This window comes from Coenobita brevimanus, chromosome 20 (assembly GCF_032717465.1).
Source record: "Coenobita brevimanus isolate Jiangsu-jjx chromosome 20, ASM3271746v2, whole genome shotgun sequence".
In the NCBI taxonomy this organism is placed as follows: domain Eukaryota; kingdom Metazoa; phylum Arthropoda; class Malacostraca; order Decapoda; family Coenobitidae; genus Coenobita; species Coenobita brevimanus.
In genome coordinates this window covers 2,369,518-2,392,879 of record NC_136973.1, presented here as the reverse complement: position 1 = coordinate 2,392,879, position 23,362 = coordinate 2,369,518, and the positions used below count along the sequence as shown (strand labels likewise).

The following is a 23,362-nucleotide window of genomic DNA, read 5'->3' as shown; positions in this document are numbered from 1 at the left end:
TTTATGCCAGGGAAGATTATAGTTGTTGTATAGTGTACTGTAGGTGATATGTTGTTAGTGTGTGTGTGTGTGTTTGTGTGTGTGTGTGTGTGAGTGTGTGTGTGTGTGTAGGAAAAATATCTAATTAAGCTAATGACTCAACCCATTATGGTAAGTAAGATGATGATGGTGTCTCTCTCTCTCTCTCTCTCTCTCTCTCTCTCTCTCTCTCTTTTGCTCTTTTGACACGAGGGACGAGGGAAGCCACGAATGCTCCCTGTCTTTAGCTGTGTCTGGGTTGTAGTGGAGTGCCTGTCACTGCCTAAGATCATCTCCCTTCCCTCCCAAGATCATCTCTCTTCCCTCCCAAGATCATCTCCCTTCCCTCCCAAGATCATCTCCCTTCCCTCCTAAGATCATCTCCCTTCCCTCCTAAGATCATCTCCTTTCTCTCCTAAGATCATCTCCCTTCCCTCCTAAGATCATCTCCCTTCCCTCCCAAGATCATCTCCCTTCCCTCCTAAGATCATCTCCCTTCCCTCCTAAGATCATCTCCCTTCCCTCCCAAGATCATCTCCCTTCCCTCCTAAGATCATCTCCCTTCCCTCCTAAGATCATCTTCCTTCCTTCCCCCTGTACTACTATGTCTGTATTTATCTGTCTATCTGTCTGTCTGTCCATCCCATCTTCCGTGTATCCGACCATCCTTCTTCCATCCTTCCTTCCTTCCTTCCTTCCCTCCTGTGTGTCTGTCCATCTTATCTTCTTTGTATCCGTCCATCCATCTTCCTTCCTTCCTACCTTCCCTCCTTCCTTCCTTACTTCCTTCTTCCCTCCTTCCATCCTTCCTTCCTTCCTTCCTTCCTTATTTTCGCAAGTCGAGAGCTAGGGTGTAATGGCGATGTGGTAGGATCAGATACGGGCCTCTGAGACTAGGGTGTTAGGGTGATCAGGCAGGGTGAAGAGGACGACGCAGTGCAGGGGATGTAGAAGAAGGGAGTGTAGGGTAAGCAGGGTAGGGAAGGGAGGAGAAAGGAGAGGAGAGGGTAGGGAACGAAGAGATGGTAGCAAAAAGAGAGAAGAGACGGTATAGAAGGGAGGAGAGAGTAGGGTAGAGAGAGGAAAGGGTAGGGTGGAGAGAGGAAAGGGTAGGGTGGAGAGAGGAGAAAAAATGGTAGGGTAGGTGAAGAGAAGTTAGGGTTGGGAGAGGAGAGGATAGGGTAGGGAGAGGAAAGAGAAGGATAGGGAAAGGAGAGGAAAGGAAAAGGTAGGAAAGAGTGAGGAGAGGAAAAGGTAGGAAAGAGAGAGGAGAGGGTAGGGAAGGGAGAGGTAAGAGGAGGGTAGGGAAGGGAGAGGAGAAGGTAGGGTAGGGAGAGAGAAGAGTAGAGTGGGGAGAAGAGTTAGAGGGGCTAGGGGAGAAGGTAGGTATGGGGAGATTAGATTAAAAAGGGCCGGGGTATAGGAAAGGGAGAGGGTAGGGGGATAGGTGAAAGGACTGAGAGGTAGGGTACAGGGTTATATTAAATTGTAGAGCGGAATAGAGGGATAGTAGGCAGGATGGATGGGTAGGTGAGAGGATAGGAGAACCAGAAGACGGGGGAAGATAGTGTAAATATGTGGGATAGGAAAGGGTAACATAGTTGGATGGGGAGAAAGGAGTGGATGAAGAAATAGGTCAAAGAAAGAAGTGATTTTGGAGCAAGTTAATGAGAGAGAGAGAGAGAGAGAGGGGCTGAATCAGAAAGTTATAGAATGGAGTTGAGTTTGCAGGAAATTAATGGATACGAGAGAGAGAGAGGACCAGCATGTTAAATGGATCAGAAAGAATGTCAGAGAGGAGTGAAAAAATGAATAAAAATGCAGAATTAAAATGACAGTGGGCGAAGCAAGACTGGAAGAGGAGGAGGAGGAAGAGAAGGAGGAGGAGCAAGAGAAGGAGGAGGAAGAAGAGAAGGAGGAGGAAGAAGAGGAGGAGGATTGTGCTGGTGATGACAATAATGATGCAGGTAATGTAATCCTTTTAATACAGCACTTGTTTTCTCTACCTGAAGACGATTTTCCTCATCTTACTATCAACTTCTTGAGGTGGAGGGGTTAGACACAGCCTTCATTAACCCCCTCACTTCCAGACGCCTCTCCTAAGCTGAATAAAATCGTCTGGTGGTAGGAAGATTAAGCTGTGTTTCTCAATGTTACTGACAGGGGGACTTGAAGCATAAGGAGTGTAAGAGGAAGGAAGGAGTGAAATTGAATGAAAGTGCTGAGTGTGTGGAGCATGGGAGGAAGAGGAGGAGGGAAGGTAGGGAAGAGGTGAGGAGGAAGGGGATGTGGAGGAGGAGGTGGAAGAGAGAAGAGGAGGAGGAAAAGCAGAAGAAAAATAAGGAGGAGAAGAAGAGAATTAGGAGGAGGATAAGGAGGAGGAGGAGGAGAAGAAGAAGAAAAAGAAGAAGAATTAGGTGGAGGAAGGGGAGAAAAAGGAGGAGGAGGAGGAGGCTGGAAAGAGTCTGGGTATAAAATGGATTTAATGTAGGGGGGAGGGAGGGCCGGGGAGAGTGAGGGAAATTAGGTTAGAGAGAGAGAGAGAGAGAGAGGCCAAGAATATAACTGAGGAAAAGATGTTTATATTAGTAGTAGTAGTAGTAGTAGTGAGTAGTAGTAGTAATAGTAATAGTAGTAGCAATAGGAGTGTGAAGGAAGAAAAATATAATGCATTAGGAACAAGTTGGCAGGGTAGTAATAATAGTAGTAGCAATAATAGTAATAATAGTGGTAGTAGAAGTAGTAGTAGCAGTAGTAGTAGTGAAGAAAAAAGATGTAAGTACCGGTAATAGGAATAAGTAGACAGTGCTACGGACAAAAACTCTGATCCACTCATAACGATAAATAAAGGGACGGTGAACAATGATTTCCAAAACTCAGTGAGGCGATCTTGGCTGCCCAACAAGTTTTCAGAAAAATGTGTACAAGTTTTATCATAGTTGGACCTAAAATTAGAGCTATATTATAATTAGTTTGCTTTCGACTGACGGAACTGGGGCAAGCTGATGAGGTAGTAATGAGTCTCCTTGGTTACTAGTCAAATCAGCCCTCCAATCTGACTACACTTGGCCATCAGCTGAAAAAAATGTTACGTTGTGGCATGAAATTCGATGTGTCCTTGGTTACTAGTCAAATCATCCCTCCAATCTAATCACACTTTGCCGTCAACAGAGCTGAAAAGAGGTAACGTTATATCCTTGGTTTTCGGAATGATTGTCCTTGGTTACTAGTCAAATCAGCCCTCCAGTCAGGTGTAGGGAGCATAGGCCTGAATGTCGGAAGGGCTGGGCTATGCTAGGTGAGGGGCGGGGTGTTGATTAAATATTTCTAGGAAGCAAGGAAGAGTGAGAACAGGGAAGAGGGTAGATCTGACTATGCTGGGATGTAGGGTAGGATAGGATAGGATAGGATGATAAGGAAGGATAGGGTAGGGTAGGTTGATAGGGAAGGGTAGGGTACGATGAGAGTCGGGAAGAGGGGAAGAGCAGGGTATGGTGGTGTCTAGGGTAGGAAAGTGTGTGACAGAGAAGACAAGGATAAGACGGTTTACGGCAGAGCAAAGGCAAGGTTAATGTGACGCAGAATGTTAGGAGCGGAAAGGGGAAGAAAAACGAATATATTTGGGTATATAAACTCAGGAACAGAACGGAACGGGACGGAAGAGAAGTGTGAAAGAAAGGAGAATAGTGTAGGGGTGAGTAGAATAAGGCAGGGGAGGGTAAGGGTGACGTAGAACAGATGCGCAGGGTGGGTTTAGGGTGAAAGGGACGAAGTGCAGGGGTATGGTCGAGCTGGGCATAGGGTAAGGGTGAGGGTATGTGGATGGGGAAACAAAGGAAAAGTAGGGGGTAGGGGTACGGGAGGCATAGTGAGCTAGCAGGGGCATGGCAGGGTAGCTAAGGAGGGGAGGAGTGGACAGGGGAAAGGGAGGACAGGGGACAAAGGCAGGGGTATAAAGGGGGCATAGAAAGGAGGGGTAGAGGCATGGTATTAAAAGGAAGAGTAAAGGAGGAAGTCTAGATGGGTGGGGGCGGGGGCGCTGGGCAAAGAGAGGTGGTAGGGGGTAGGGGCGTAGGGTAGGGGAACACGGCAGGGTAAGGGGTAGATGGAGGGGGATATTGAGAAAGAAAGGGAGGGGAGAGATGCAGGAGGGCAGGGGGCATAGGATAGGGGTATAGAGGAGGATGGGTATAGGGTAAGGGTATAGAGAGGGGGCATAGGGTTGGGGTACAGAGGGGGTATAGGGTAGCGGTACAGAGGGGGGCATAGGACAGGGGTATAGGGTAGGGGTACAGAGGGGGGCATAGGGTAGGGGTATAGAGGGGGCATAGGGTAGGGGTATAGAGGGGGCATAGGGTAGGGGTACAGAGGGGGCATAGGGTAGGGGTACAGAGGGGGCATAGGGTAGGGGTATAGAGGGGGCATAGGGTAGGGGTATAGAGGGGGCATAGGGTAGGGGTACAGAGGGGGCATAGGGTAGGGGTACAGAGGGGGCATAGGGCAGGGGTATAGAGGGGGCATAGGGTAGGGGTATAGAGGGGGGCATAGGGTAGGGGTATAGAGGGGGGGCATAGGGTAGGGGTATAGAGGGGGGGCATAGGGTAGGGGTATACAGGGAGGGGTATAAAGTCGCGTGGTCATGTTGGCCGCCTGCCTGCCGCCGTACTACACACACTATTTATATTCATTGACGACTTCGGGGCGCCTATTCACCCCCTCCCCCTCCCTCCCCTCCCCTCCCCTCCCCTCCCCTTCCCTCCCCTCCCCCTCTCCTCCCCTTCCCCTTCCCCTCCCCTTCCCTGCCTAACAATACTCTGTCTTGTTCCTTAACCTCAGCTTCCTAATTCGCCTGGCACAGTTGATTTTTAAGCCCCCCCCCCTCCCACCTCTCTCTCTCTCTCTCTCTCTCTCTCTCTTGTGGCACAGTTCCCTCAGATGATACATGGACTACATATACCCCTAACCTTCCCCCATTTAGTATGCTCTCCAACCTTGCATCTTGTTCTTGGCCTCCTACCCTACCTATCTATCCTCACTTTTTTCTTAGTTTTAGAGAGAGACAGGGGGGGGGGGGAGAGAGACTGGACTCCTTTTCCTCTCCAAACCAGGTCCTCATCATCTACTCCAATTAACTGCTTTGATATTTTCATTTTCAAAAAGCATTTCGGACTGGATATTACGTAACACCTCTTTCATAGCGATTCATTCTACACCTTACTCTTCAGTATCCTCTTTTATATTATTGTTGACACCGTGATAGAAAGGGGATATAGGTGACATGAGTGTTAAGGTGTAATAGGCAAAATAAATCGCTTAGGAAGAAGTGTTAGGAAGACTCCCGTGATATCTAGAGTACGGAGACCGATAGATAGACACATAGATAGAGCCCATGACGATAGATAGAGCCCTGTAATGGTGTAAAATAGATATGAGTAGATAGACTGAATTCCCGTGGCGAGATGTATCATAATATTGACGTTAGTAGCGCTGCATCGATTTTGTTGTGACTGCTGCTACCCTCTCCCTCCCCTCCTCTCTTTCCCTCCCCCTCCTCTTTCCCTCCACCTCCTCTTTCCTTCTCTCCTCTCCATCCCCCTCCCCCTTTCCTTCTTTCCATTACCCCCACTTTCTTCCTCATTCCTTCTGTCTCTTACCCTCACTCCTCCTTCTTTCCCTTCCTCTTTCGTTTTTCCCATCCATTTCCTCTCACCCTGTCTCTTCATTTCCATCTTTCCCCCATTCCTTTCCCCCTTCTCTCTCTTCCTCATTTCCCTCCCTCTTCTGTTTTTCGTCATTCTCTTCCCCCCTTTCCTTTCCCTTACCCCTTCCCCCTCCTTCCCCCATTCCTTCGTTTATTTCTCTTATTCCATGCCACCTCTCTCTCATTCCTTCACCTTCTCTCTCAATTCCTTCCCCCTCTTCTTTTCAACACACCTTGACTCCCTCTTCCTCTCTAGTTCAATCCTTCCCCCTCCCTCACCCTTCCTTCTCCCTCATTCCATTCCCTCCTCTCCCTCACTCCCTGTCTCCCTCATTCCATCCACCCTTTGTCGCTCCCTGCCTCCTTACTCCATACCCCCTCTCTGTCATTCCCTGCCTCCCTCACTCCATCCCCCCTCTCTTTCACTCTCGCCTTCCCTCGCTCCATCCCCCTTTTCCCTCTCTCCATCCCATTCTTCTTGACTCTCCTCTCTCCTTCATCCTCCCCTCTCGCTGGTTCCATCGCCCTCTCCCTCACTTCCCCCCTCTCTCTCTCCCTCCTGTCTCCCACACTCACTCCCCCCCTTCCCTCCTCCCTCTCCCCTTCCCTCCCTCCCTCCTGTCTCCCTCACTCTCCCCTTCCCTCCCTCCTTCCCTTCTGTCTTCCTCACTCTCCCTCACCCTCCCTCCTGTCTCCCTCACTTTCCCCTTCCCTCCCTCCTTCCCTTCTGTCTTCCTCACTCTCCCGCTCCCTCCCTCCTGTCTTCCTCACTCTCCCCCACCCCTCCTGTTTCCCCACGAGGCTGTCCCGGACCACTCCTTGTTTCCTCGTGTCGTTGGCCTCGCAACCCTCTCCCTTTGCATCGTCTTCTGCTTGGGACCACAGTTTTAAGTTTTATTTTGAGGGCAGATTACTGTGTGTGTGTGTGTGTGTGTGTGTGTGTGTGTGTGTGTGTGTGTGTGTGTGTGTGTGTGTGTGTGTGTGTGTGTGTGTGTGTGTGTGTGTGTGGATTTTACTAATTTTTTAATGCTTTGTGTGGCTTTCCTGTAATGTGTATGTATGTATGAACCGACTTCCTTTATGTGTGTGTGTGTGTGTGTGTGTGTTTGTGTGTGTGTGTGTGAATTTCCTGTTGTGTCTAGGCATTAACATGTGAAGTTTAGTGTCGTGTGTGTGTGTGTGTGTGTGTGTGTGTGTGTGTGTGTGTGTGTGTGTGTGTGTGTGTGTATGCTTAGCTGTATCTGTGTGTCTTTTTGTTTGTGCATGAGAGCGTGTTTGTTTTGTTTTTTCCAAGTTCTTTTGACAGTAACCAGGACAAAATAACCACGTAACACCACTGACGCCGTAATTGCCAGTGGGTCAGGGTGTTTAAAGATTTTCAGTACTCTCTCTCTCTCTCTCTCTCTCTCTCTCTCTCTCTCTTTAATTAGAGATAATGGAGTGATTTATTAAGTTTTAGAATGAGAAAAGTGAAAAAGGAATCAGGTTGATGATCATGTTTATCATCATCAACGTCATTACTTCTACTACTACTACTACTACTACTACTACTACTTTTTTACCTGTGTTTACCTGTGTACTAATTAATTAATATTGTCTACAGGTACAGCAGCGTGATGTACCTGGAATCGATGCCGCCTACCTAGCCATGGACACGGACGAGGGCATGGAGGTGGTCTGGAATGAGGTACGTCCTTATTTCACGTATTTATATCCTTATTTCACGTATTTGTATCCTTATTTCACGTATTTGTATCCTTATTTCACGTATTTATTCCCTTATTTCACGTCCTTATTCCCTTATTTTCCGTGCTTATTTCACGTACTTTATTTTACGTGTTTACTTCTGTATTTCGCCTTATTTTACCTCTACCTCATGCCTGTTGTCCCTACCTCACTCTGGCTTCTCTCCATGGCTCTTCCTTCCTTCCCTTCATCTCTCTCTTTCCTCCCTTACCCCTCTCTTTCCTCCCTCACCCCTCTCTTTCCTCCCTCACCCCTCTCTTTCCTCCCTCACCCCTCTCTTTCCTCTCTCACCCCTCTCTTCCTTCCCTCACCCCTCTCTTTCCTCTCTCACCCCTCTCTTTCCTCTCTCACCCGTCTCTTCCTTCCCTCACCCCTCTCTTTCCTCCCTCACCCCTCTCTTTCCTCCCTCACCCCTCTCTTTCCTCTCTCACCCCTCTCTTTCCTCCCTCACTCCTCTCTTTCCTCCCTCACCCCTCTCTTTCATCCCTCACCCCTCTTTTTCCTCCCTCACCCCTCTTTTTCCTCCCTCACCCCTCTCTTTCCTCCCTCACCCCTCTCTTTCATCCCTCACCCCTCTCTTTCATCCCTCACCCCTCTCTTCCTCCCTCACCCCTGTCTTTCCTCCCTCACCCTTCTATTTCATCCCTCACCCCTCTCTTCCTTCCTAACCCCTCTCTTTCCTCCCTCACCCCTCTCTTTCCTCCCTCACCCCTGTCTTTCCTCCCTCACCCCTCTCTTTCCTCCCTCACCCCTCTCTTTCCTCCCTCACCCCTCTCTTTCCTCCCTCACCCCTCTCTTTCCTCCCTCACCCCTCTCCTCCCTCACTCCTCTCTTTCCTCCCTCACCCCTCTTTTTCCTCCCTCACCCCTCTCTTTCCTCCCTCACCCCTCTCTTTCCTCCCTCACCCCTCTCTTTCCTCCCTCACCCCTCTCTTTCCTCCCTCACCCCTCTCTTTCCTCCCTCACCCCTCTCTTTCCTCCCTCACCCCCGTGTTTCCTCCCTCACCCCTGTGTTTCCTCCCTCACCCCTCTTTTTCCTCCCTCACCCCTCTCTTTCTCCCTCACCCCTCTCTTTCTTCCTTCACCCCTCTCTTTCCTCTCTCACCCCTCTCTTCCTCCCTCACCCCTGTCTTTCCTCCCTCACCTCTCTATTTCCTCCCTCGCCCCTCTTTTTCCTCCCTCACCCCTCTTTTTCCCCCCTCACCTTCAGAATAATCTCTCACGTCTCCCTCTCTATCCCATCACGCTCTTCACCTCTCACATTTGCCTCTCTCTCTCTCTCTCTCTCTCTCTCTCTCTCTCTCTCTCTCTCACACACACACACACACACACACACACACAGATTCTTGTTTATTTATTTTATTGGTTCTGTATTTATTTTTCTTCTTTATTGCATCTATCTGTGTGTGTGTGTGTGTGTGTGTGTGTGTGTGTGTGTGTCGTCTTTATCTCATTATCAGGTGATGATGATGATGATGATGATTTTTTTTTTTACATAGACCTTCCCATTTACATCAACTGGTGGAGATAAAGAGGCCAAGAAAATGCTGACGTTGATGATGATGATGATGATAATGATGACGATAATAATGATAATGATGATGAATTTTGAGACAGGAGACTTACATTACCTCTTCCTAAGCGATTATTTTCCATATAACCCCTTCCTTTCCTCTAGATATTCTTTTATATCAACATAACTTTCATCAGTAACAAGATTCTGCTGAGGGTAGTAGACAAAATAAATCGCTAAGGAAGAGGTGTTAGTCTCCCAAAGCATACCCTCATTACCCTAACCATTTCTAACGATAACCCTTTGTCTCTTTCTTTTTCCTGCTATTGATTCGGATAAATAGTTCCAGGTTAGTGTCCAAGTGTTATATTTGTCGATAAATTAAGTATATTATTTTAGATTTCACATTGCTATACTCCCTTCACCTTAACTTGGCCCAGATTTTCGTACTTGGACAGTTTATTTCAAGTAGCGCAAGACGGTGCCACGGCTCTACATCCTTTCCCTAGCACTTCTTCGTGACTAGAATCATATTCGAGTGTTAGTTTCAAATGGAAAGATGGCAATTTTAGCTGTCAAAAAAATCCTATTGTTCATTCACTTTTACTGGGCTGTATTTCAATCCTTCTGCATCTTGTTTTCTCAAACTCATTGGCAGAATAAGACGGTACTGCGTCTTTGTATCCTTTTCATAGCACTTCTTCGTGACTGGCACCCTATTCAAGTCTTAATCTATAGTTAGTTCTGAGCACTTAAGATGGAGAGTTGGCAGTTTTAGGCCAAGGTAGAGTAAAAGGAGAATATTTGTCTAGAACGCATAGTTTTATATGAAGTGATTATAGGCCAAGTTAAAGTGAAAAGAGTATAGCTATCTAGAAGGTATAATAAATTTCTCACAGTCCACATCTGTCTCATTTTATTGCATGGCATATACTGTACAATCAACAGAAGAAGTATGACACACCCGTGGTATGATGGATGTGAAAATGAGCGAGTTTTGTAGGACACACATGAATCTGTTAACCTAGTGCCTTACAAAACACAGCAACCAGAATGTGAGCTGTCGTGCCATCTTGAGTCCTAATAATTACCAAGGACAATATTTACACTTATAATTACAGGATCTTTCATATATCACAATGCTTCGTCCATCTTTCAGAATGATACGTGCGGTAAGGTGTGCGATAGTTTTTTTGTCGACTGTACACCAAATGCATGCAGATACATACATGTTTTACAGAATATCAAAAACAGGATAGGAAAAAAGTTGTGGCGTAATAGGAGCTAATGTAAAGCACTTTCGTAATTTAAAAAGCGTTATTTTTTTTCTTCACCCAGTACATTAGTTAGTGCATAAATGTGGAATAAATCGTAATTATGTATTTTTTTCTTTTCGTTTTGTATGTTCGTCAGTATAAATAAAGGATAAAACTGGTTAATGTGTTTCGCGTACTGTTGTTATTGATTGCATGCCGTAATTATTGGTAACGTCTGTTTTAACGTAAGTAGATCCCAACACATGGTAGCCAAGTGTAATCTGACTGGAGGGTAAACACACACACACACACACACACACACACACACACTGCGCAAAGCTGTCACTCCTGCTTTGCTTAGCTGTCAGCCACACACTTGACCATTACCACACATCTGACTCCATTACCACACACCTGACTCCACCACCACACACCTGACTCCACCACCACCACCACATACCTGACTCCACTACCGTTACCACACACCTGCTCCACCACCACTACTACCACCACCACCACACACCTGACTCCATCACCACCACCACCACCACAAATCTGACTCCACTACCACACACCTGACTCACCACCACCACCACACACCTGACTCACCACCACCACCACACACCTGACTTCACGACCATTACCATACATCTGACTCCACCACCATACCTGACTGCACTACCATTACCACATATCTGACTTTACAACCACACACCTGACTCCACCACCACCACCACCACCACACACCTGACAGCACTACCATTACCACACACCTGACTTTACAACCACACACCTGACTCCTCCCCATGGCTTCCGGCTGGGTGATCCAATGTCGCCAGGACCTTGATTAAATTTCGTCATCGATTCTCTGGACCAGCGACCACCTTATCCTCCAGCATCCCTTACTACCCCTCCCTCCTCCCTTTGGATCCTCCTTCCCCGCTCCCTCTCCAGTGCCTATCCCCCCCACACCACTACCCCTTTCTTCCTTTATTGCCCATTCCCATCCACTGGCATCATAGCCCCCTTCCCACAAACCCTCATCCTTTTCCCACTCCAGCCAGTATTATTCTCCTTCATCCTTCCTGCCCCACCACAGCTCTTCCCCCACCATCTGCCATCCACCCTGCCCCCCACAACCAGCTCCTCCTACTTTTGCCTCTCTTCCTTTATCCTCCGTCAGCCACTCTTACTTTCCTGTGTCCCCCCCCCCTTCTCCCACCTCCTCCAGCACCTGGCCTTCCCTCTTCCTTTAATCCCTCTCCCTTACTCATATGTCTCCCCCACCTTCCCTCCCCTCCAGCCCTTCTGTGCACCCTTACTGCCTTCCTCCACCATCCACTTCTTCCCCTTCCTCCTCCCCATTCCTTCTTCCTCCATCCTTCCTTCCCCCACCCCTGGGCCATCAACAGCAGGAGTGGCAGATCCTTCAGGGTCATCTACATACAGTATTACACTTTCCAATGTATTTCAATATCCTGTGGAAACCTGAGTTTATCAGGCAACCATAGTTATGGGCCAAGGTGATGTATTTGCAAATGCAGTGCTGCTTGAATTATTTGCAGGGGTCCAAGGATGGTTATGTGTAGCAGTGACACTATGTGCCCACAAGGTCCATGAAAAACACCTTGATCTGGTAGGAACTAGCCTGAAATCAGTGGGATCAGCAAAATGCGGGAGTGATGATACAGGATGAGGCCGAAAGAATTTGACATCCTCTTCACATGACTGAGGTTGCTGGGGGGAGTGAGAGGCAACTCTTGCCTAGTTACAGTACCCAGGAATGTGCCTCTTTGGGGGCCCAGGCACCTTGACATCCTGAATTCCTTCAGGCTGTGTGTGTGGAACCTTAGGGGCCAGCCACAAACAGTGGCAAGAAAATGATCAGGCCAGTTTGACAGCATGCTCATGGTTAGTGATTGAAGTGTCTCAGTCAGCCAAAGGAACCTCATGACGGAGATTTACCACAGAACCACTAAGGATGGCCTTGGCAGTTAAGTCCACACTTCTGCAAGTACTGGCAGATGGGGTGCAGGCTAGCACTGTGCACCAAGTCATCACTGTGTATAGTTCACACCCTAGTAACCACCATCAGATATGGTGCTGGCTTTGTTCCACCAGTATGCACCAAGTACTGTGTATAATGGTCACCACTGAGAATTGCTGCAGCTGCCAGTAACACAGTGGCATCCAGAACTACATGGAAAAGCCTTTGCTGAAGTTAACTAGTACATTTAAAGGTGCCACGTACTCCAAGTATATTTCATTGTATATACTCGTACAATTTCCTCAGAGTATTTCTTCCCCCCTGCCAGTGTTTACACTTATACCTGGCAGTATTATAGTGCTAGAATAAGTGTACTGGTATAAATAAATACATGCTGTGAACACTGCACCATGCATACAGATGTATGTATCCAGTCATACATTTGCTCCAGCACTGCAATTCTGCCACAGGTGCACCAGAGTCATCACAGGAGGAAAGGCATATCATGAGACAATTGTATCTGTGTCATCATTATCCCTGTTTTATTACCCAGCTATATTTTATGATGGCATAAACATTTATGAAGCCATTACACAGTTTGTAATAGTCAGTGCCTTATATTGTGCTTAGTAGTACAGTATTATATTGCCAGTCATGCATGCTTTTATTTATGAAGCTATGATAAACACTTGCTGTATATATCATCATTATTTATTGCTTTATGTACTTAAGTAAAATTATGCCTGAGGTCATGACAAACAGCCTCCTTATTTCCCTTATGACTTGTTCACCTGTACTATACACTCCTAACATTTTCAGGATCTTCTACATACAATATTACCCATTCCAGTTCACTTTGATATCCTGTGGAAATGTGAGATTTTCAAACAACCATAGCTTAGAATTGATTTGTGTTTTCAGGTCCGGTTCAGTGAAAGGCGGAACTTTCGTGAAAAAGAAGAGAAGATTCGGTTAGTGTTTGACAACCTGACTCAGCTGGACCACCCCAATATTGTTAAGCTGCACAAGTACTGGATTGACAACAAAAATGATAAGCCAAGGGTAAGTACTGTTGGTTCTCTTAAGTCTACTACATTTTTTTTATTGACTACATAATATATTACTGGATCTTCTCCAGTTTCTTTTGTATTTTAAAGTGAAGTTTGTCATTAGTTGGAATGTGATTTGTTTCTGCTGAAGCAGTTATATCTCATAAATTTACTTTTCATTCAACCTGTGTTTCTTGTTTTTATTTCTAATTTTCCTTTGATTAATGTTAGTAAATGATAGTTGATCTGTTACATATAATGAATTTTTTTTCTGTAACAGAGTAATGAGATTTTTTTTTTTAAGCTATTTACTGGAAGCTGTTATTCATTCTAGTAAGTCAGTGTTGATACTGTTAAAAATTAAAGGTTTATGTGAGAAAGTCGAGACTTCATCTGTCAGATCTGATATACAGTACGGTATAGTTAACTCTTGCAGTCTGGAGCCTCATGCAGTTGATTTGGGTCCTGGGACAGTGCCTGCCTTTTGAGGATACTGTACTTTATTATACTCATTAATGTTACTGATTCACACTGCATTGATATTAAAAGGGTAGATATGAAAGTAGAGTAGGCACTGGTAATGCTGATTGGAATGTTTCAGTAAGATGTGAAAATTGTGGATGCTAATATATGACTAGCTTGTATAACTCCATTGAACTTATGTTGTAATGAGTCTGATATATGATTTTTCACTTTACAGTTGTATTTTCAGCTGTGAATCTTAATTATATGCCAAGGGATACCTGTATTGAGCCTGATGAGATGGCAAATGAAGATTCAGTAAACAATTTATCTCATAATGTATATATAATTATTGATTACAGTTTGTTTTTTAATGATGTTTTTAAATTTCTTTAGTTTCTCAACCATACCTCACTCCTCCTGCAGATGGGAAAAAGAGGTGTGATAATAATGATAATGAAGATGATGAAGGTTAGATAATTACAAAAATATGTACTGCTGTTCCATGTTGCAGGTTGTCTTCATCACGGAATACATGTCTTCAGGATCGTTAAAGAAATTCTTGAAGCTGACTAAGAAGAATGTGAAGAAGCTTCCCCTGCAGTCTTGGAAACGCTGGTGCACTCAAATCCTCTCTGCCCTGAGGTGCGTTACTGTCACAAGCACTGCCACCATCACCCAGTGGCAACATTGGTCATTAGTTGTTGCTCAGAACCACACTTTAATGCAGAGTTCTCAACGTAAACTAAAAGAGTAGAACTTATCGATAGGAGTGCGTGATATCCAGCTGGGCTCTCGTCGTCCGTAGATTTGCATCACAAAGTCCTTTTTAATTCACAACAGATTAATGCAGTGTTGAAGCAGGAACTGTTTGTTTTTGTTAAATAATGAACATGTGGTAGTTCTGTACAATATCTTTAAGTTCTCTCTTATGTGTTGTAGTTGAGTACAGCAGATGATGCATTTGACAGTTTTCCCTTCATAAATGTCCTTTGGCTCATGCCCTAATATGATTAACCCAGTTTGAGTTTTCCTCAAAGTTTCTCCCTGGTAACAGAGGCTGTGTGGCCCCAAGAGGCCAGCTGGCCAACAGCCATTGCACTGACAGAGTTATGTGAGGAATGATGAAGCCAGGAGTCTCCCTCACCCACCATATCAGTCCTGACTGTGGTGTCTCTCACGGTCTTGTTGCCTCGCTCCCAGACCGGTCACTCCTTGACCGGCCTGCTCAGGTGGTGTGTGCTCTTATTAACCATGAACTGCTACCAAGCTTGACTGTGAGGCCAACCAGAGTTGGAACGGTGAGTGGGTGATGTGGAGAGGCTCCCAGGCTGGCAAAAAAAAGAGGATCTGCAGCAGAAGCCTACCTGGGGGGCTGTTACCACTTACTATTATATTTGTTACAGTTACTTGCATTCGTGCTCCCCCCCTATCATCCACGGCAACCTCACCACCGACACCATATTTATCCAGCACAACGGCCTCGTCAAGATTGGCTCAGGTAAAGTTATTTACCAAATACTTTTTGGTTGATGTAGATTTAAGGATTTAGAATTTAAGGTATTTATTTTTGTGGAAAATAGTGGCTTGTGATAAGTGCTACCCAAGGTTGAGACACTTGACTGATACTGTAATATAGGTTGGTACTGTATGACGTGGTACAGTTGTGATTGAATGGTGTCAATAATTTAGTCAGATTAAACCAAAGTCAGTCTTCTGCCACAGTGATAAGAATCCCACATTCAGCTTCAGCATATTTGCATAGCTGTGTTACACCAACCTACTGCGTCACAGCGACACTCACCCGGGGACTAACCATGCGGGGTGGGGCAGTGTGCGTGTGGCCGTGACCGTGTGGCTGGTGTGTGGGTGGTGGGGTAGGGCCACCCTCAGACCATTCTGGTTGCGGGCAGCAGGCCACCCGGTGTGGTAAGTCTGGGCAAATGTTGCTACGTACAATGAGGATGGGATCTGAGGGGCCCCCACCCCACTGGACTCCAAGGGTGCCACTTCTCAAGTCACGGAAGGGAGGAGTACTGATGTCCTTGTATTTTACAGTGGCGCCAGATCAGATACACTCACATGTCAAGACCTGCAGAGATGACATGAAGAACATGCATTTTATTGCTCCAGAATATGGAAGTAAGAAGCTTCTCACACTTAATAATTCATTGTTTCTTGGGTTATATGTTGTTAACTTGATATTCCCTGCTGTTGTATTATTATAATGTTTGTGAATAATGAGCATAATATTGTTTTTATATGGCTTCATAGATATAATAATTAAAATCTGATATATCTGTGAACAGTCCACATTAACGCATACTATTATTTTGAACAAAAGCGCTGTGTGCTCTTATTACCTACTAATGTAAGTAGGTGCAGATTACTGATTATTTATTTATTTAACTTCTCACCGATTCGATTTCTTCAGACTGCCTTTGACTAAAATAGTTGCACTGGACTTAAGCATTTCTCTGATGTAGTGATGTTTGTGTCAAGAAGTTGGACATTTGATTTACCTCCATGTAAATCAGTAGTATAAACGTACCTTTCACTGGAGATGAAAAATATGAATCTTGTAATAAAAGTAATGTAGATGTGAGTTTGACGTTTGCCTTGCTTCCTCCTGGTAGGTCCTTCACCAGTCACCCCAGCTGTGGACATCTACTCCTTTGGGATGGCTGCCCTGGAGATGGCCGCCCTTGAAATACCTGGCAATGGTGACTCGGGCAATGTGGTGACGCAGGAGCAGGTAACACAGATTCCCTCGCCTCCGTCCCCCACATTTTTATGTATCTGATCCTGAGCATCGATTTGATAGGCCATTTCCCAAGGCCCAGCAGTCCACTTAAATGAATATGATGCTATCCTTGCAACTAGTATGGAAAGGTGATGTACTGTAATATGATGATCAGAGAAGTGGCTGAGGCTTGTGACACATACTGTAGAGAACAGCCATTGAGTGAAAAGACATGGACATCTAGCATGAACTGTGGTTTTTAATATAAATGTTTACATCAGTCCAATAATATGTACAAGTATATATATATGCACTTTTCATTATAATAATTAAGTGTATATGTTTCAGGTATTGAAAACTATACATTCCCTGGAGCATGAGCAGCAGCGAGACTTCATACAGAAGTGCCTCATCTCAGATCAGAGTCAGCGACCCAGTACCAGTGAGCTGCTCTTTCACCCGGTTCTCTTTGAGGTCCACTCTCTCAAGCTCCTTGCAGCCCATGCCCTCATCCATAACCCCAAGAAATGTAAGCACTGAGGTTTTATGAAAACTACATGCTTACTGACCAAATAATAAACTATTAAATGAGAATACATATATATCAAATGTCATTTGTGTATTAGATTGTCATTGTCTCTTTTCCAGCGTAAGTATGATTTTACAGCTGCATTCATAAATGGGGATACATCTCTGCTCCCGTTATCTGCTGGATTATCTATTGTTGGTGAGATGTGGAACTGTTTCACTCACTTTCTGTGCACCAGGCAGTCAGAAAAATACTGTAGCTCCACATCGTACCAGCAGTGAACATGACAGTAGATAAAACTGGTAGATGTATATCCTTATGAATGCAAAACAGCTAGATGTGTATCCTTTTTACGAATGTCACGGTACCCTATGGGAATTTCACTAAGTCAGGCTTCCCAAGTGAAGAACATATGTAGTTATTGAGTTACGGGAAGCAGAGGCATATGTGAAAATACAGTATAGGTGGAATGATGAATGGAGTTCCTTTTTATTAATGATCAATCACATCTCAAGTCAGGAAAGGTCATATAATCCAAAAATGAGTGAAGGTCATTATGTAATTAACCTCTGCAATGTATTTTATGATTGTATTGAGGTATATGGTGTGTTTGTTAATTATGATTGTCTTAAAGATGTGTTTGTTGATTATGACTGTTAAGGTGTATGGTGTCTTTTAAAATATTGTGTTAATGCTAATATGGTGCACTCATTTCAGCTAATAAATCTGTTGACAACTGTGTAGAGGACATGCTGCAGCACCAATACCACAGTGACAGCGTAGTGGCCGAGATCAGACATGCCACTGGGGAGCCTATCACGTTCAAGATGTCCGATAGTACCGTTATTGAGAAGCTTGAGAAGTTCATTGAGGATGTTAGGTAGGTGGGAGTCATAGTTTTTAGTAACCTACATACTGTTTCATGTTCTGGTGTTGTTAATTCAGTATGATGATGATGATGATGGTGATAGTGATGATGATGATGAGGAGGAGGAGGAGGAAGTGGAAGAGGAGGATATTTTTCAAGTTCTGAGTGTATAATGAAAAACAGAAGGTTGCTCACTATTGCATTATATCTTCTTCCCACACAAAGCATATCTGTCACTTTCCTCCCTGATTCATCATACCAAAGAGCATTATCTATGGACAGAAAAACATACCAAGCCTTTCTCAGCATAGGAATATAAGAGAATGGAGGAAAGTGAAGAGCAGAAGAGGAGAAATATTAAGCAGAACTTTTATTGTTGACAGGACGACAGTTGGGTGCGAAAGGTGAGAAGTGTGAACGTCGGGGGTAGGGTTGCAAGAGGCGGCCAAAAAAGACCTGGGGTGAGGTCTCAGAGTGTGACCTCAGGGATAAGAGCCTGAATAGAGAGGCTGCCAGAGATCGAGCAGCATGGAGAGCCGCCATTAGGTGACCAAGGCTGACACATGCAAGCATGGTGGAGCCTTTATAAACAAACAAATGAAAGTTCAGCTGCAGTCAGTAATATCACTTCATTTTTTAATTAAACACTTATGAAACAATTTTTAAATAGTCTGACATGTGTACTGAACTCAGAGTATTGCTTCACTGGATTTGAAAGTCATTCTTCAGTGTCTCGTTATTTATTACAATAGTAGTAGTTTGTAGTGGTAATGGTTCTGGTAATAGTGTCAACCCCAGGCATTATCTGAAATGTGATCCCAGTGAACTGTAGGGTAAGGTGCCCCTCTCCTGCAGTTCACTCTTCTCCCCTCTGGGGATGGGGAAATACCAATGGTTGAAGAATGTTTGTATAACCAGGCAGTGGAACCATCTAGGTATATTTATGTCATTCCATGAAGGCATCCCACTCCAGCACCCTTTTATCGGAGTGAAGTGGAACGGTGTTTATGTCCACAACTATAGACTGCGTGTATCTGGTTACAGGTACGGGATCTACCCTCTGACGGCCTTCAGGCTCCAGCAGCCACCACCCTCCCGCCCTCGAGCTATTTCACCTGAGGCTGTGGCCCCGGTTGCATCAGAAACACCAGAAACAACAGACATGGAGACCAGAAAAGTCATCAACATGATGTGCAACATTAAGCCAAATGAAAGTGGACATGGATTGTTTGTATGTATTGACTTATTTTACTTTTTTACTGATTTACATTTTTTTTTCTTCTTCTACCTCCTATTATTATTATTATTTACCGTATTATTATTAGTATTCTCCTCCTCTCTCTCCAGCGAGTCTGTAATGAAATTGTTTGATTGCTGTGATATTTCTGTCTATCTGTCTATCTATTGCCAGACGCCACAATCCCATTTGGGGTGGCCACAAACAAATCGCCTCCAAGTCGCCCTGTCCCCCACCATTTCACTGCCCTGCTCCCAACTCACACTCCCCTCTCTCATATACCTCTCCACCCCATCCCTCCATCTCATCCTCGGCCTCCCCCTCCCTCTTCCCCCCTCCACCTCACTCACATACACTCTCATCATCAGTCTCTCACCCTCCATCCTCTCCACATGGCCAAACCACCTCATGTGTTGTTTAGATTTTTTTCATTCTACAGTAGAAAGTGCATAGGGTAAAACGGGGTAATTTCGCCGCGACGCCAATACTTTCAGTTCAGAGGCCCATGGCTCTCAAACAATTACATGGATTCAGCTTCTGTTGGGCACAGGTTTTAGAGGAATGCCAGCCTAACAAGGTCATGTGAAGTTTTGTTCCAGTGTGCAAAAAAATGGCATTGGAGAAATGATATTGTATACCAAAAATTTTCAGCATTTATTGCATCAATAAAAACTGGAAAAAAGACATTCTGTTTACCCATTATTTACATCTTTCATGTTAAAAATGGTTCAGAACTGTTTGCATTGTGCACAGAGAGAGAGAGAGAGAGAGAGAGAGAGTACCCTGCTATGCACTCGTGCCATGGGAGTCCCCCTGACCAGCATACCAACTGTGAGACAGTCAGTGAAACAATGATGGATGCCATTGACACAAAGTTTGCCCAGTACATGGCATAAGCCCTACTGTATGGTAGCCTGCGCTACCTAAGCCTAGTTATAATCTGTTGTGTGTGATATGTAGTGTGGTATTATAACAGTGAATATAATAACAATAATAACAACAAATAGGTTGCGGCAAAATCGCCCCTTTGGGGCCCCTTCCCCTCCCCCCCTTTTTTTCTTATACAAAAACGATTATAGTTATCTCTAGCAGATGGGCTGAATGTACATATAAATCAATAAAAATGTCAATATTCCATATGTGGTGGTTTGTATTTAGCAAAAACTACTGTTCACGGTGAAACTACCCCATTTTAACGTAATGAAATATTATACCAATACTTATTTACCATGATATTTTTTTGGTGGTTTACAGTGTGTAGTTTATTTCTGTTTTTCTAATGAGTACCTGATTACTGTAGTTTCATTTCATAATGAAGTATCTGTATTATAGTTTCATTACTATGACATTATTTCATTAATTATTGCAATGTATATATTTTTTCTAGTACAGTAATTATATAATAAGATAAAGTTTGAGTGCTGTTTAATGATACCGAAGTGATTTTAATTATTTTTATTTTTGTAAACAAGTCCACCATGTGCTCCAGCAGTGAAGAATTATCATTAGTGACTTAGTATAAGCTGAATATACTATGTATAATGTTTACAGTTTGGTCTTATTAACTGAGACGTTGCTCTGCAGATGACTATATCCCTACGCTTAGAAGACAAGATGAACCGCCAGCTGTCCTGTATTATAGAGGATGGTGAGGGAGCAGCTGCCCTCACTGACGAGCTGGTTAGATACGGCTTTATTAGTCAGGTTAGTTGTCCACAAAGAAGGTGTAAAAAATGGCATTAGTGACACATTCTCAGGCATTTACTTATCATATCAAGCCATCTCCTCAGTGTGCGTTATCACATATCTTATTGATCAAAGTCTGATGGGTGTGTGGGGTTAAGTGCTTGCATAATCCAGGTGAAAGGCGAAGGACTGGTTACCTGCACTTCTAATTGTCTAAACTGAGTAGCCTGGCTCTAGGACCATATGCTCATGATAACGGTGGGACAATAAAGAATAGGTTTGTCCTTTCTGGTGATATTTGAAGTAGATTTATTTTTCTGTACTGTACCAGATTGTCATTCATTCCTGTTTTGTGTTTTATGTCTCCTAGTTTATCATATGTCACTTCATCTTTGGTTGGTAAAAAGGGTTATTACATGTTGATGATGATGATATGTTTTTTTCAACATTTACTGGTCTGATTGTACATCTTAGAATTCTTTACTCCTAATAGTTTTCAGCAACTGTTAGGAAGTAATTAGCTGGTTGTAGCACCAGGTTTATCTCCCAGTCCATAGAAAACATCAGCTGTACCATGGCCAACCTCAGTTTTGTTTTATTTTGTTTTTAAAATTATTAGAACCCTATTTTCATAACATATCGACTCACTTGATGTACTGTAGTGCAGCCTATTTCGTCCTTGATCTTTATCATTCTTTTTCTGTGTCTGTCCTCCTTATTTCATATTTCTCCCATCTTTTCTGTTAAGTACTTCCACCCACCCCCCTTCACATCAGGTGGCTCTACACTGATTAACATGCTTAATGGTTTCCTGTAACCCAGGAAACCATATACATTCGTGGGTGGTATCCATGTAACCAAAAAACAGGGTTGAACCTACCCTGGTGCCCCTGTTAAGTGGGTGGAGGGATGCAAATACAGCGTTCCTATGGGAACCATGCTTCCACACTCCTCCCCGTGTCTCAGTGTGGTGAGGTGCTGTCTGCCACAAGGGAGCATTGGTTCACTGCATGGAATGTCCCTGCAGGGGTGGTTGCTTGCGTGCGGTCCATGAGTCTTCACAACTAGACAGACCAGGGTTATTCAACAGCAAAAATAAGTAGAGCTTGCCCTACATGCTCTCGTATCCTTTCAGGTGGACCGTGATGAGATAACAAGCTTAATAGAAGAGCAGTTGTTACGTATCCGAAGTGATGTCGGCCCAGGGAAGACTGGCGGCCGCAGCAACTTGCCTCAAGGTGAAGACAGTCTCAATGTGATGCATCCACCCACCATCGCCACCGTCACTAGATAACACCCATTAGCATCTTCTCTTATCCCCCTTAGCCCCTTCAGCCCAATGACATAATTTTGATCTTATTCTTACCATCTCCAGGTGAGTTTATTAAGATAGGAGAGGCTTTTTGAACTGGTAGTGTACAATACAACCTTCATTATCCATTAATAATTAGGATACATGTATGAACTGGAAGATACAGCCTCCATTTTACAGTATACTAAAATTAGGATACATTTTTCAGAGATAGAGTTAAATACGGCCCAATCCATTTCAGTACAGATGTGCTTCAGTTTGTTTGGAGACAACAAGAATTAACCGAAAAGTGCCATTGGGCCACTGTGACATTTTTCTGGTATACTCATCCTGTTTGTGATTGTTGAGCTTAGAGGAGACTTGACAAGTGTGAGGGATGGGAGTACAGTATACCCTTCATTAATACCTTCACTGATAGAGGGCCTTTGTAATCTTAATAAAAGCTTGTGGAAGCTCAAGTAAGATGAATAAAATGTCACTGATAATGTATACGACTTAATGGAAGACGAATTTGAGTGATTTAATGGAAGACGAATTTGAGTGAGAACCCTAATGGAGGCAATATCTAACCCCCAGTTCAAAAAAACACTCATAAGCTGAATAAACGAATTTGAGTGAGAACCTTAATGGAGGCAATATCAAACCCCATTTCAAAAAAACACTCATAAGCTGAATAAAATCATCTGAAGACAGCAAAAATAAGGTTGAAAAATTATGCCACTGGGGTGAAGTGATAATGCACAGACTTACATTTATTATATATTGATTTTTTTTTTTTTTTTATATACTATACTAGGTGAATGCATCAAGGCGACAGTTTATCGTTTTTTGAGAGTGGATGGAAGATTGCGTGTTATACTTTGCATTTACATAAGGTGGTGCGGCTCGTAGACCAAGTAAAGTCACGTCCTCATTACAAGCGATCTTTTTGTGTTCCTCTGCTATAGTTCGTGTGATTTCATCTGATGGAAATGGGCCTTTTTTTATTTATGATGATAATTATTATTATTAATATTATTATTTACTATTATTATTATTATTTTTAACAGACCACTGAGTTCCTAATACCAGGGCACTCGTGGGATTGGCGGCCACACTCACAGCTTGAATACTAAGCCATGGTTGTGTGAAATTCAATGAGCCTTAGTTGTGAGGAAGGAATGAGTCTCCATGGTTACCAGACAAAACAGCCTTCCAGTCTAACTACATTTGACCATCAGCTGACTTGAAGAGGGTCAAGGTTCATTGCCAGGTGA

General features: G+C 44.2%; 1 protein-coding gene across 1 annotated transcript in view; it reads left to right on the top strand.

The window, feature by feature from the left end:
- The window catches only part of Madm (MLF1-adaptor molecule), a 100,227-nt gene extending 78,139 nt beyond the window's left edge, over window positions 1-22,088 (top strand). The window contains exons 2-12 of the mRNA XM_080266368.1: window positions 7,323-7,406; window positions 13,142-13,282; window positions 14,246-14,376; window positions 15,138-15,232; window positions 15,790-15,873; window positions 16,368-16,486; window positions 16,823-17,003; window positions 17,721-17,883; window positions 18,916-19,102; window positions 20,693-20,812; window positions 21,930-22,088. Coding sequence (XP_080122494.1) covers window positions 7,323-7,406; window positions 13,142-13,282; window positions 14,246-14,376; window positions 15,138-15,232; window positions 15,790-15,873; window positions 16,368-16,486; window positions 16,823-17,003; window positions 17,721-17,883; window positions 18,916-19,102; window positions 20,693-20,812; window positions 21,930-22,088 — 1,464 coding nt within the window. The remainder of the gene's footprint in view (window positions 1-7,322; window positions 7,407-13,141; window positions 13,283-14,245; window positions 14,377-15,137; window positions 15,233-15,789; window positions 15,874-16,367; window positions 16,487-16,822; window positions 17,004-17,720; window positions 17,884-18,915; window positions 19,103-20,692; window positions 20,813-21,929) is intronic.
- Window positions 22,089-23,362: the final 1,274 nt, after the last annotated feature.